This window comes from Aythya ferina (genome assembly GCF_964211825.1).
Source record: "Aythya ferina genome assembly, chromosome: 5".
Classification (NCBI taxonomy): Eukaryota; Metazoa; Chordata; class Aves; order Anseriformes; family Anatidae; genus Aythya; species Aythya ferina.
This window is the reverse complement of record NC_140301.1, coordinates 39,066,877-39,081,910: the sequence shown is the minus strand read 5'-3', so window position 1 is coordinate 39,081,910 and position 15,034 is coordinate 39,066,877. Positions and strand designations below refer to the sequence as shown.

Below are 15,034 nucleotides of genomic sequence, written 5' to 3'. Positions count from 1 at the left end.
ATCACAGTTTAGTTGTGATGTAGGCTTCCCAGTGCTTTGCCAAGGAGAGGCATGAGGATGTTGGAGGATCTGCCTGACACAGTAGAGTGACCTTGAACTGCTGGAGAGGGCTGTCATTGCCTCCGGATACTCTAAGGGCTTAGTGTCTTTGGCGTAGTGCCTGTGTTAGGAGGCAAATTTTTTTTACCTTGGGACCAACAAACATGAAATTTCATAGCTCTCCAGAACTCTGGTCCTGGCTTTGGTGTGCAAAGTGGACACTGAAACTTAGGAAAGACTTTCCAAAGTTAGCCTGTGATTAAGTTTTATCCCATGTTTATTCCTGCTCTCTCCCTTCCTGTGTGGGGCACAGCAAGTATCAGATCATGAGGTCAGGACCTGTGTACTCACGGGTCTGTAAGGTGCTGGAGCTCTGTGTATAGAGCAGGGATTTGTTTATTGCCTTGAGATCAGGCCTGAATCTCAGTTTCCAGCTGAGAACCTTGATACGTTGTTGGCTATTGAAATTCAAGTGCTGCACAATGACAAAATTTAGTCTGAATGGAAGCAACTCATGCAGCATTCCCTGTTCCTGCAGACTGACTGTGTTTTGGGCACAGAGGAGCAATGGAGAGAAATGGGATGGCTGGTCTGGAGCTGAGGGTCAAGTTGCAGGTCTTTTGACAAGGCAGGAGGTAGGGGGTACAAGGTTTGTAACTACCAGGCAGGCAACGTTTATGCTTTGAGAGTTGTGTGCTTCTGGGGTTTCAAGGGGCCAAGAATAATGAGATAAATCAAATGGTGCTTCCTTCCTTTTGGATCCACGCCCTTTTAACTCAGATGCTCAATGGGCTTTCCAACTACTTAGCCCCAAGGTCTAATCACCACTCCCAGAGAGTGGTATGTACTACATGTTGGTCTTTATGCAGACGAAGGAAGCGTCTTCCACAAGAGCATAGAAATCCACTGCCAAAGTAGGAACAAAACTCAAGTATCCTGTCCTGGTGCTACTAAACTCTGATCTTCCCTTCTAATCTGATGGTATACGAAGTCCAGACTGTGACCTCTCTGCTCCCTCCTACAGCTCTGACTGAACTCTTGAATCTCGATTTCCAGTATCTGAACCACCAAAACAACCATGCTGTTGAGCTGATTGTAGAGTTTAGAAAGCTTTTCAGGAGCTGCTTCTTTTACCTAGCAGCCAGACTGTCTTAAATACATTGTCGTAGTCAATGCATCATTGTCAAGCTTTCTTGACAATCTTCAAAGTGAATGGAGGATAGGGACAGCTGTTTCTGTTTGTTGTCTTCTAGGACTAAATAATCATTGGATTACTCATGATTCAGTGTACTTCCAATTATGTCCTCAGATCAGGCCCCTGCATCCATGTTTCAGTTATATACTTGGCTTATGATAAAATATGATGTGACCAAAAATAAATTTTGGATGCTTCTTTTCCTGTTTTGTCTTGGAGGCAGTGTTGTGAAGCGATTGTAAATGAAAGGGAATGAGGAAAGAAATGCTGATTTTTCTCTGCAAAGGGATGAGAGGCAGGTGCACAAGGATTCATAAAGTAAAATCTAAAAGATGTGCATTCATTTTACAGGACATCTTATCCATCTTTCTCAATCACTGCTTCCCTGCTACCTTTAGGGTGTCATCTGACAGGAGGAAGCAAAGGAGAAAATGCTGCCTCCGAGCTCCCTGGTCCCCTGAGCAAGGCAAGAAAGGACAGGTGACATCCATCCCACAGATGTTAAGCAAGATGGGCAGGAAGGGGAATGTTGCTAATATCTGGATTGCTCCCCCTCCCAGCCCTGGGCTCCAGGGAACAGGCCACATTATAACTAACGCAGCACAAGGATTGATGATGTGCTGGACATAGTGTGCCTGAAAGCCAAGCACTGAGTCAGCCCCTTGGATGGACAGGTTTCTCCCAATACTTACAGCAATATTGTTTTCTGTTTTGTTTTGTTTTCTGAAATGTGTTCTGACAAGTAGTGCTGGGCTCTCAAAGAGCCATCACAAGCCAGCTGTGGTCTTAGTGTGTGTGTGTGTATGTGCGAATGAGTAAGCAAACTTACAGACTGATGGTGTTGGGAATATTTGGGCTCTGCAGCCTGTCCCTGGATCAGTGAGGAGAACATGGGTGACCATCTCTGTGTTTGATTGCAGGGAATATTGAATACAGCTGCCCGGCCACCAATGAATGTGAGATCACGAAACGGAGGCGCAAGTCCTGTCAGGCCTGTCGCTTCATGAAATGCCTCAAAGTGGGGATGCTGAAAGAAGGTAAGACAGAGTCAGATTCAGAATCGCTGTCTGTCCTGGCAGCAACTGGATCCAGGCCTTGCAGGATGCCATAGAATAACTACACACTTGCCCTCTCTGACTTTTCTAGAGTATTTCTTTACGAGACTTTTACAAGAGTCAGGATCACCAGTGACCAAGAGGGCAGTCCAGAGAGGAGAGTGGTTCTAGTCAGCACCCTTGTGCTGGGATATTACTTCCAGCATCAGAGCAAATTTGACAAATAACTAGAAATTGGCTGTGCCAGACTATTTGATTTCCTGAAGGAACCCCATGCTGGAAGGTGCTGATCTCCTTGCCCTCCAGGTCATTTTGCAGTGTTGGGAAGGAGAGGTTCTTGCTTGATCATGACTGAGTTGGCTGGGTTGTGGAAGGGAAGGATGGAGTTAATGCAGAGCTATGGCACAGCGTGCTGCAAAGGTATACCAGTATTCCCACTCAGGAGACTTTCTGAAGATGGTGGCGAGCACAGGTTTGTCTGGGAGCTGTGGGTCGTCTGCCCTGCATGCTCAACCTGCGTTGTGCTGAGCCTATTGATCTGTTCAGTATTCTCTGAGCAGTGTTCAGCTTCTTTCTTGTGCTGCTTTTCCTCCCTTCCCCCCCCTTGCCTCCCCAGTCCTTGTCCATTCAAGGTGAACCACAGGGAATTCAGTGGCAATTAAACACATTCTTATGGATTGACTTTAAAGCTTTGTTTCCTTTGGGTCCCTCAGGGAGAGGCAGCGAGAGGAGGAGGGGGGAGGAAGAAGAGTTGTGTGTAACCCTCTGCATTGCCGCGCCTGGCAGAGCACAGTTCCCTCAGTTTAGCGACAAGGACCAGCAGCTGGCTGTGGTCTGCGCAAGTCCAGCATGCTGGAGCCAAGATGCCAGCACGCAGCGTGCTTCCAGGTCGTACCATTTTAGCAGCTGGTGATGAATTGCACGATGTCACTTGAGCGTGTTCTGCTTCGCACTGGCGCTCTCTCATTTCTTTAGAGGCAAGTTGATGGCAGCCACTGTTGTTAAGAATGTAGATTAGATGTTAAACCCTGTCCCGTGCTTTGATGGATGTATAGTTTCTGTGGGTAAATAACTTCCTGCTGGAGCACACCAGGTATCAAGGGGAGGAGATGCAGACTTCTATAGTCTGGCATCCCTCACAGGGGTGTAGAGGTGATAGACAGAGGATCTTGATCTACTGCTGGGAGGGAGGCACCTGCTTTTGGAGTTAGAGAGGGACTGCTGGAAACCAGCTTCTCTGCATGTGGTAGCTCTGGGGTGGTGTAATATCTCCTCACCCACACACCAGTCCATGCTAGTGACACCGGTTTTAGTGGGAGTGCAGATTGGTAATGAGAAAGCCTGTTCATACGAATCCCATAAAACAACCCTAGAAGTATGATATGGCTCCAGACACCCTGCAGAGCAGCAGCATAGGTCCAGGTATGCTCACTGCCCAGCATCCATGTAGTTGAGCATCTCAGAGGTGGCAGCTGAGGGAGCAGAGCTGCAGGAGCCCATTCTGGCCTGTCTGACTGCGGCCAGGACAACCTCTGCTCCCAGTTGTATGAGTGCAACACCGCCCAGAGCAGGATCTGAACAGTGGCTTAGCCTCCAAGTTGTATGAAAACCGTTAACTCCTTGCAGACCAGAGGTAGGCTGTAAGGCAATGCAGGTTCACTGACACCATGCTGTGCCTGAACTCCTGAACCCTAGGGGATACTACCCACAGCAAACTGAAATTTGACTCTTGAGGCTGCTTTTGTGCTGAAGTGTCTTTAGTTATTCATATAGGGATTGATTGCGCATCATTAAAGCCACTAGGGAAGGGTGGTTTGCTATTGATGTTAGTGTATCTGTGATCCTGCCCATAATATTTAGAGCTGTGGAATATACAGTGTAAAGATTTATTGATAGCAGTGGGATGCAAGAACATGTGACAATATCAAGGGAAGCAGAAGAGCCTACAATAGCAATCCATGAACAGGAGTCTTGTGTCCTAACACTGAGTGGTCAAGTGATGTAGGACATGCTTCTTTTTCTTTCTTTCTTTTGCTCAGTTTCCCCGGCTGAGAAATAAGGGTTATATTGCTTTGCAAAATGATCGTGAAGACCGATTAGTTAACTTTAAGTGAAGCCTGGTGGAAGCACAAAGTATTAGTATACAGTATTGAATCAATACACATCTTTAAAAGCAAAATCCAAAAAGGAAGAAAAATGGTTTCACAGTCTTCGGTCTCCACAGAGCCAGGAGTTTCTGGAAAGAACAAATCCATAATTGTTTGACTTGCTCAAAAATGCAGAATTGACAAGGGATTTTGGATTAGAAAAGGTTCATTGGTTTTTTTCCATCTCTGATCTGTCATTCTGTTAGTTCATCCACCCCTTTATTTGCCAGGGCAACAGTGTTCCCTGCTGTACGTTTCTAGTAGTTTGACCATTTAAAAAAATCCCTGATGCTTTGGCTTTCCCAGAGAGCCTACCCTGCACTCGTTAGGATAAGATGTGTCTTGATGTGCAAGCTATGATACGTGTTTTTTTTCCTTTCAGTAGTTCCCCTTCCTATTTCTCCTTACCCTTGATTTACCTCTCATCTTCCTTGGGTTCATCCATGGCAGAAGGCTGTCAAGCCAGATTCTTTCTCCTGCTTGATTGCCAGGAGTTTTGGGAAAATTGTCTTGTGGCTAAATGAGCGGTCTGGAAACTGATTCCTCTCTTGCCACATTTCTCCTTGAGGTCCTTGTCATTGGGCTGGTAACTTACTGGCAACATTTCTGGGTAATGAAACTGTCCTTACTCTGAGGAAGAAGAGTATGATATTCCATCAGTACCTAGTTCAGGGCTTCATGATTTCTTCTTGGTAAGAGATGAAAGATTTTTCTGGTGATTGTCCTTATACATGATGTATGTCCCACATTCTGCTTGCTGGGCATGCGGTATGAGTTTGTTTTTAGGAAGGGGGCACCAGTATTCAAACATGTCAAAAAACATGCAGTGATGATTCCAAGCCTCTCCCTTACTCCTGAAATGCTCAGCTGGGTTCAGTGGGAGCAGACTTAGGTCCTTCCATGGGGAATGTGCGTTAGGGTCACCAGGCATGTTCTCTCCTTGCACATGGACTGCAGAGGGGCAGAAGGCTGGCTGTCACCCTGTAAGGACTGGGCAGACTGCCCCTAGTGCAGAGGTGCAGGTTGTTCGGGCAATGCCAAGTGAATGAGGATCAGGGCAGGAAGAGAGCCGATGGAGCAATCAATAGGTGTCTCGGATATCCAGGCCACTTTCTTTAAGAGATCTCCGATCAATGCATCGCAACGAGGGAGCTGCACGGACACCAGAGCTGTGCTGCTGTCTCAGGTTCTCCAGGCATGACGCTGCAGGGCAGGCGAGACTCACTGGGGGAAGCAGCAGGCAGAAAGCTCTGCCCGCAGAGCCCAGCTGCCCTGGATGCCCAAGGTGCTGGCCCATCTGGCTGCCTGTCTCTCGCTTTCCCCTTCCATCTGGAGCGTGTCGAACTTGGAGGCTGAGATTCCTGCAGATCCCAATTGCAGTGCCCCCATGGAGAGGTCTCGTCCCTAGAAAACCCATGAAATGGGTTGGTCTCCTGTTCTGCAGGAATCAGGAAGACCTGAGCAACCTGTGTTACTGCCGTCCCCACATGGAGATGTTATCTACAAGGATTCGAGGCAGTGGGGATGGCTTGTGAGGGAAAGTGTCTCTGCATCTTGCAGAGAAGAGGCATTTTTGAGAGATGGGCATCCCTGTCTGCTCCCAGCACTGTCTCATGCCCACAATGGCCTAAGTGTAGCTTTTCAGCTCTGGACTCTACAGCGTAGGTCTATGTCTCTCTGGCTCTCTAAGATGATGGATAGAGAAATTTCAGTGATTTGGCAGGTCTCTTTTAAAACCTCAATATACCTTGTCAGGTATAGGGAGAATATACCCTTGCCATTCACGCTCTAGCTACCCATGGCCTTTCTGTTCTACAGCAATTTGCTTGTCATCAAGAGGTGGATGTAATTTCAGATGACACATGGCTTTTTTAAGTGGGCTCAGACATTTGATTTTGGATGTTGGCTGGTTAAACATGACCTCCCAGCCTTGCCTTCCACACCTCTGCTGCCTCTCTGAAGTCACAGTCCTGTGTGTCACCTTGCAGAACCATGATCCAGGCAAGGACACGGTGGGGGCAGTGATGTTAATCCTTCCTTTTGTGTTAATCTCTTGAGAGGGAAGTGTTTTGGGGACACGGGAAGAGAGGTGGGATATAACAGGTGAGGTGCAATGGGATGTCAAGGCTCCTCGATACAGAGCTCCTCCTTGGATGGAAATCACAAATGGGCAATACTGGACATAACAAATCAACATCAGGGTGCCATTGTAGCCCAACATCTGGAAGGATTCTGGGCAGCTTTTAGGAAGATAACAACTGTAGAAGTTCATGAGCATACCAACCATCATCTGGGCATGTGGTTCTTTACAGTTTTGGAAGCCCTGCAGACTGTTTTCTTCAGTGGATTCCCACATATAATGTTTCTGCAGCTATGTTGTTCCCTGTTCTGTGGAGCAGGAAAGGAACTTAAAACAGCATGATAATTCCTGTGCTGCCCAAGTCCCTGCATCTCTGAATGTTGGGGGTGGTCCCCACTTCAATGCAGAGATGATGGAGCATGGAATCAACAGACTTCCAATGCGGCTGTCTCTTGAATCCTTGTTGCTACTTTAAAGCCCCTGGCTGATTAGGAAAGCCTGTAGCCCATGGAACATCCCTAACAAATAGTCCTAACTCTGCAGTTTCCCTTACAAGCTACAACCAGTGGCTGATGTCGCAAATGCTTCCCAAGGAAACAAATCCATCACCTCTGGGCTGGCCTGGCTATGTGATTGTACAAATTGAGTGCAGTCGTTTAGTATCTGAACAAGGGATTCCTACCACTGGCAATCTCAGTAACTTTGCCTTCATTGCTCACTGAAACTGAGGTAACTGAATCAACAGTGGAGCTCCTTTTTAGCAATATAACTAAATGGAGGGTGTTTCATTTCAGTTTTTAAGTGTCAGAATCTCTCAATGGAGCAAAGTGTTTCCAGCAAGCTCTCCCTCCTGCCCCCATCCCTGCTTCCAAACCATGTGTTCTCGAAAAGATATTTGATTTCAGTGAAAGCTCAGCTGACGTCCCTGCAATATGCTCGGGTTCTTGCTTTGTGCTTCCTGGGAAGGGATGAGGGCTCCTCCGGGGACTCTGGGTAATTGGGTTAGTGGCCAGCTCATGTCAGGAAATTAAAAGGCAGCCCTGATCAGGTTGCTGCTGCATGGGATTTAATGGCTTTGTATTTATAGAGTATTCTGCCTCCAGCCGGTGCCAGAAATATCACTATTGGAGGCATCCAAATGAAAAAAAAAAAAAAAAAAAAGAGAGAGAATGAAAAATGATTTTTCCTTCTCTAAAATGCCCCTGTGTTTAAAAACAGACAGGCAACCTCCCCATTCTTTGAAACAGGATCTCCAGGTGCAGTGAGTGGCATCCTGATGTCTATATCTTCCACACCCAGCTATTTTCCAAGGCATGAATTGAGCATTTGCGATGCGTCTGGAATTGGGCTTGGTGGTGGTGTGACGCAGAGCATGTGATGCCTTTGGCAGGGCAGCAGTAAATCTCCAAAGAGGCTTCCAGTGGATGGGCTGTAATAAAGCGTGTGTTAGGATGATGGCACTTGGTGTCTCTTTTCTGATCACATCACTGGTGCATCGTGGACTCTCCGCATACCTTCTGGCACTTCCATTGGGTTATCAGTCTGTCTAGTTTGGTTTCCTCCATTCCTTTTGAACCATTGATCTGCCTAGATGAGTCCCCATGGTTCTTGCTATAAGTAAATCTCTGTTCTATCAAACAAGCAGTTCAGACCTTTGATGTACAGCAGTGCAGATTCAGAGAGGCATCACCTCTACACAGGTATATGATAAACACTGTGTATTCCATCACCAGAAATTATGCTTAGTACTTTTATAACATGTACAGAAAAGGGGAAGCTGATAAAAAACACAACCATTTAAGGATCTTTAGCTGCCAACCATCATGCTACAAACTTATAGGCAGTTCTAACAGTGCAGTAAGTGAGATCCTTTGAGGTAGCCAGGAGCAGATTGGGACTGGATGTATGTCCCACTGCTCTACAGTAACCTGAGGCATGTGCACGACCATTTTCATGGGCTCTGGTGACCTACATTCACCAATGACTCAGCTCGGCTGAGATTCTCAATCCCCTTTTCTCATCTACCTGAGAAGACTGCACTAGCCCTTGGGCTGCAGGGTATCCTGGGGGAGGTGGGGTATTTACTCAGAATTGCCCAGCAAAGCTGTTCTATTTTAAGAATTAAATATTAGCTGGATGCTAGTTCTGAGTATTGGAAAAATCACTGCTGAGGTGAGAGCTTCAGGAGAGCAGTTATGGCTGCAAGGCCTAAGCAGAGCTGTGCTGTGAGGCCTGGCTGAAGTGGCAGCACACTGTGTTGGTGGGCCTGAGGATCTCCCCGCGGACCTCTGTCACAAGTGAACCTCTCCACGCACAGGTGGGGGCCTCTCCACTGTCACAAATCTAAAAATTTGGTTCTCAGCCCATGCTTATGCTCCCTTACCTGCTCCAAAAGGTTTGCATTCTCTACCTAAATAGACTAAAATAAGAAACTGAGCTAGGGAAAGCATTGGTCTGACCCTGCAGGGCATTTATGAGGTTCCCCTGATAGTCAGTGGAGAGAAATATCTGTCATCACTCCTCCTCAGGTGAGCGTCTGGAGGGTGAGGCGAATGTGGATGTGCCCGCTTCTCTCTGTTGCTTGTCAAAGGAGCCCAAATGCACAGATGAAAATTGTTAAAGTCTAAAGTAAAGTGAGTCAAATCACACCCAGGCATAAAACACCCCTTAGGGGATTTAGTTCTGAGCACTGTGTCTTGGAGAGTGAGTGGGGCTGGAGCTTTGCCATCTTTTAGGTCCTTTTGTGAAAGTCATCCATGGTCTTTTCCTGGCAGGTGCATGCCTGTGTCTTCTCCTTTCACACAGTGCCCCTCAGCCTGCTGCTGTGGGGGTGTTGCTGTTGTGGGCAATAGAGCGAGCCGCTGTCCTGCCTCAGACTGGTTAGAGGGCTAGGAGGGGAAACCATCAAAGCAGATTTGCATGGACCCTGAACACAAGGTGAGAGTGTGATTGTGGGGGTTACTACAGAGAGCTGAACAAGGTACTAAAGTATTCTTTGTTCCCATCTGCCCTTGAAGCCCTTCTTAATGCCTGTGTTGTTTTTTTTTGCTGTGATTGGGGGTGAGGTTGAGGGGCAGCAGCATGGGAAGGAAACTGTACGTTTTAGGGACAACAATGGCTAGTGCTGCAGAGACAGTGGAGGAGGAGAAGGCTTAGTTCACAAGCTGTGCGGGTTACACCAGAACCAACCACCTGGGATGTGCAGCTTGTGTGTGTGAGGGTCAAGGGCACCTTGTGTCACTGCTCCAATGCACGGACAGCCTCTGGAACCAGGTATATCATCAGACATTACAGGGATAACCTGTCCCTCCGAGTCTAGGGACTCTTTAGCCAGATGGGCAGGAAAGGAGCTTTTCTACATAACTAGTACATCCCTGAAAATATCAAAGGGAGAGCAATCTGCAACATCCTGCTTGACCTGATCCAATCTTTCTGTAGGCCCTTATAACACAGGAGATGGATTTTCCGATGCCACAGCCCCTCTCCCCAGGCTAGTTCCCCACCCTCCTGCTGCAGGTGTCACTCCCAGGCTTGTTGACATGCACCACACTAATCACAGGGTTTTTCTGGCCATGCTGACCTGTGACCCCCAAGTCACTTTCCTAGATTACAGATGAGTTGGGGAATTGCACCAGTCATCTGCCAGGAGATTTTCCAGGGGCTGGCATCCTTTTGCAGCAGCTCAAGAGCCTAATGGTATGTACAGGACTTCCCCTCCTATGCTGGAATCTCAGAGTAACAAAAGAGAGCTTAGGTTACAGCTTCTCCATCTTCTTTTTAGACAGTCCCACTTTTCCCCATCGTCTATTTCTTTCCCCATCTTAGCAAGCCTTTAGTTGCTCTGTTTCTTTGATAGGTCTCCTCCTGGCTCACTCCTCCCATTGCCACATCCTTTTGTCTTTCCTGAGGTTCAGAGCAACAGGGGAGAGGGAACACCTTGGTCACAATACTTCTCCCTTCCAGCTTCCTTGGGCAGTGCCAACCCCTGGGCTTCAGACTGCAGCTCCCGGGGACAGAGGTGTCTCTGTTACCTGCAGAGCACCACCCCAGCCCAGACTCCAGGAGAGCAACCAGGCTGGTTGATGCATTGATGCAGAAACTGCAACGCAAGGTATAGGTGGGCAGTGGGCACAGGATCTGGCTGGTGTAATAGGGAAGCTGGGCAAAAGCAGTCCCAGGGACATTGCTCCTTGGCCAGTGCTTGTCCTGTGTTCCCTTCAGTCGTGTCCTTCTCGGTCTAGACACACATTGTACTGTGCAAAAACCCTGTAGGTTGGCTCCTCTGTTAGCTCTTTTGGCAAGATGGATCTTTCTGTTCCTATCAATTCATAGGCATGTGATAGGACTCGATGGAAAGTGAGGTGAGGCTAGTAATTTGACACGACAGCTGATATTGGGCCTAGACTGCATTTCCCAATGGCCAGACCTCAGCTTCACAGAGCTTTTAAGATTATTTTTAGTCCCCAGAAAATAAAAGAGAAACTAAACCTGACTCTGTGTGCTGTTGCCTCTGCATACTCGGCTATTTTTACTTCCGACAGACTGGGCCTAGCTCCAGCTTTTAAAAAAAGCTGGAATTATTTTACTTCCATTAAGAAAAAAACCCCAAAGCCTGATGTTATCAAGTCAGCAAGGGGACATCTGATCCCAAAGCTGTCGGGCAGACATCTCTCCGAGGGGCATGTCAGAGAAATGAAGGGAGCTCGAACAGATCAGCAGATCAGCTCTCCCACTGCAGAGGCTCGGTGCTGGCACAGACCTCTCCGCACGAGTGCTTGGAACACGAGTGGCACCCACAGGACGCTTCGAAAACTGACAGCCCTCCCCCAGGCGGGATGCTGAGCTGAGAAGTCCTGCACCAGCCCTGGGTTTGCCCTTCTCTCTGCTAGGTGGGCTCCGGCAGGCTGGGGAGCTGTGAGCGTGCCACCGGTGAGCTGGGACCCTATCCCTGTGGTGGACACAGGGACCAGCTCCACACCTCACTCACATGGGGTGGCAGGGCTGTTCCCCCCAAAGGTAAGGAGGTTCCTTGCATCACGGGAATGGGAGAAGAGGGGATGTTTCCAGCACAGATAGCCTTCATTTCTGAAGAAGCAGCTGCCAGAAAGTTAGGTTATAATGGGGTGGTACTTCCCAAACCTAGCCCTGTACTGTATCACCTCACATCATGTATGTGAGCGCTCCTGTTTCCACTGTTCTAGCTGCCCCTCCTCGCTGATGGTGTCAAGAAGGGTGGTCCAGCAGTGCCTGTCGTGGTGAGTTTTGTAGGATGAGTGTCTTCTCTCCTGGGAGTTGGACAGCTGTTATCCACGTGAGAAATGGGTTTGTGCAGGAGCTGTAGGGCAACTGCTTTCTCTTGCCGTCGTCTTGTCAGGCTGTGGCACCAAACCCTTTCTTAGTCTTCAGTATGGACCGGCCGCATGCTGTACCTTCCAGTTAAGGCACAGGTGGCTGCATGTTTGGTGTGAGATCTGCACCTGGGATTACAGTGTATGTACCACCCAGCCTTGCTCCACCCCTGCCTTTCATCTCCCTTCTCCCCCCCTCGCTTCCATTCGTATCTCAGTTTATCTCCCACTCTGTTTCTTCACTCGATGTTTCCCCTCACACTGCTTCTCTGAGCTACCCACTGTGCCTCCCCACTCTGTTTTAACATCCCGTAGTGTGTCCCCTTTCAGAGCTGCATTATAACCAGCCCTCCCCGTCTTAAATCAACCGCTGAGCAAATCATAGAGCAGCCGGCATTAATGAGCCACCTGAATACCACAGCTCAGTATCAGACCCTGCTTTTTGGCTGTGCCCTTTCCTGCCATCTGAACATGACCCAGTAGACTGTCAGATCTCTAGGGAAGGGCTTTGGCCTTGCTGCTCACCTCTGGACTGTTGCAGTCAGGGACTCAGGTTGAAATGCTTTTATTTGCTATTGCACTCAGCAGCGGGCACTGGGATGTGCTACGTAGGGGTCAGCCCGCTCACTGGCTCTGCGGCTGGAGCTGATGATGGCAGGGTACAGCAGTGGCTCAGCAAATGCTGATTGAAAGCGTTTGCCTCAAGGAGTGTCGCACAGGATGGGGAACAAGAGGAGGACAAAGCCTTGTTCAAAATTAACAAGCTGAAGTCCTTGGGCAAACAGACCTCTATCTGCTCGGCGAGGGAAGGAGGGATGGAGGGTAAATCTCCCTGCGTCTCTCTTATCTTTTTTTAATGCACTTAAGTCCTTTGTGTCCTTATAATCTGATTGAGGGTCCCTAATACTGCTACAACCTGTGCAGCCATCCCTCTGCCAAGCACCGGAGATGGCACGCTTCTCCTTGGGAGAAGGAAAAGAAAGCTCTTTCCCCCATTTTCACCCCACCCTCTGCACTATTTATCAGACTGCACAGCAAAAGCGTCCTGGAGGGCTGTGTGCTGGTTTCTCCTGGGCTGAGAAGGATGGTTCCCTGTTGCAGTGACATCCTGCCCAGTGGCATGAGGGAATGGACCTTCCAGTGTCTCTTCTTCTATGAGGGTCCTGGGAAGCTCTGATTCAGGATCCTGCAACCTTTTCTGCATTCCTCCATAACCTTTGAACAGTTTTATTCCCGATCCTCCAAATTTTCACACCTGGGTACTCAATTTTGTGTCATTTCCTGAAATGTGTGTTTCTCCTTCCTTCCTGGCTATAGCTGGGTGTCACTCCTTCAGCCCAGTGTGGCATTGAGGTCTCCTTTCTTATGAAACCAGGGAATGATTATAGTGGGAAAGAAATCATGGGCAGAAGTGTAAGTACCCTGCTTCACCCAGGACTCTACTAATGCTGTTCCTTGGGGATCCCCCTAGATGATCTCAGGTTTGGGATTCCCTGTCTGCCTGAAATCACTCTCTGGAACATACTAGAGCTCCTAAGAAGAAATTTAGCCCACAGACTACTTGCTGTAGAGAATGGTGATAAAAGAAGCAGTAGGCAACATTTGCAGAAAAACTGCTGTGTAAAGGAGGAAAGGTGGTACTTCTGCTCATGGACATCAGTGAATTCTCCATACAGTCTCAGAAATAGAAAACAGGAAGGGGGAGGAAAGGTTTGATCCAAATTCTCCTATTCTGCTTCATATCTTTCTATCCACGTAATGTCTTCCATCCTCCCAGAGCAGCAGTTCCTTTGCTTTGGAGAGCTCCAGACCTGCTCTGCAGGGATTCCTGCTGGCACGCTGTAATGGCACTGATGGCATAGTTGGTGTTGGTCGTTCTTGCTGATGTTGGTGCTGTTTGTCCATCAAGCTGCTTTGGGTGCTCCAGTTGCAAAGTGTCAGGATCTAGGTCTTGGGCAAGTAATGGTTTCGTGTGGTGCCAGTGGGCTGGTGTGAGCACAACAGTAAAAGCTTTCTCTTTTTCATGCTATAGTAAGCAAACGTGGCATTGGCTGGAGACACACCATGTAAACGACAGATGTGCCTCTTTCTAAGGTCAAATAGTTGTCAGCCAGCTTCAGGTTTTTCAGAGGTACATGTTGTTCAAAAAGCATTGTTTCAAAACAGATTTGGAGTGTTTGCTTTTAGTTGTTTGTGTTTATGCAGTAAATTGATTGCAAAATATTAATGTCTCAGTGTGATTAGTAAGTGTATCTCATAATTGGTTCCTGTGATTAGACTAGATAAACTTGTGTTTCTAAGAAAGTACTTGTATAGAGTAGATTCAAAAAAAATATTCTATTTGTCTGCACCTACTTTTACCTTGAAGGATTTTTTGACGATGGCTGTTTCTCCCAGCAAGACTGAGTTACCCCAGTTTCACAGGAGCTGATTACCAGAAGCAATATGACTGGCCAGAAATAACTGACAAATGGACAAATGTCTATGACTTTTTTCACTATTTGTTTTTTAATATTGTATCTTGTCCTGATACAGTACAAGATAACAGCAATTCAACTGCTGTTCCTGTTCAATTGGTTATTGATGCTGCTATTGTTTTGTTGTTTTTTTTTGTATGAGGACAGTCACTGGGAGCTGTTTTCAGTGTGCTATTTTCAGTGTGATTCACTGGATTTTGAAAGAACTCTAACAAATTCTTCAGTGTCTCCCTGCCTCAGTTTTATCATTGCTTTATTATAGTAGAGGTTGTTTCTATTTATTTGGTTCTACTTTTATTACAGTTCCTTACTTGATGAAACCTGAAACATTTTTTGTTGAATTCATAGTTCATAATCTATTTGCTATAGATCACTTTTTTCAAATATAAATAGTGAGAGGTCACAGAACATTTAACTTCTCATTTTTAAGAACAATCTAAAAGCTTATTTTTATAACGGCGGGTTTGATTGACATTTAAAGTCTTTCTTTTAAAAGCAAGATCATCCAGAGGGCATTGAATTCTGAGGCTTTTCATTTGTCTGTTTGATTGATGGTGATTCAAGAGTTTGAATGGGTTAATTTTTGTCTTCCTTAATGTTTTGAATAAAAGTAAAGCTTACAGCAGTATTGTTAGAGCTGGAGGCAGTTTATGTGGTATTATTGGGATCTCTGGGTTCAGTTAGGATCTCAGG

At 47.1% G+C, this 15,034-nt stretch overlaps 1 protein-coding gene across 9 annotated transcripts in view; it reads left to right on the top strand.

Moving 5' to 3' along the window:
* Window positions 1-15,034, top strand: part of ESRRB (estrogen related receptor beta) — a 132,569-nt gene that overhangs the window by 102,042 nt on the left and 15,493 nt on the right. For 8 of the 9 annotated variants that reach the window (XM_084520866.1, XM_084520861.1, XM_084520867.1 and 5 more), the window contains one exon: window positions 2,155-2,271. In XM_084520866.1, coding sequence (XP_084376992.1) covers window positions 2,155-2,271 — 117 coding nt within the window. Of the gene's footprint in view, window positions 1-2,154; window positions 2,272-11,423; window positions 11,533-15,034 lie in introns of those variants that run through there. The other variant, XM_084520868.1, reaches the window with a different exon arrangement.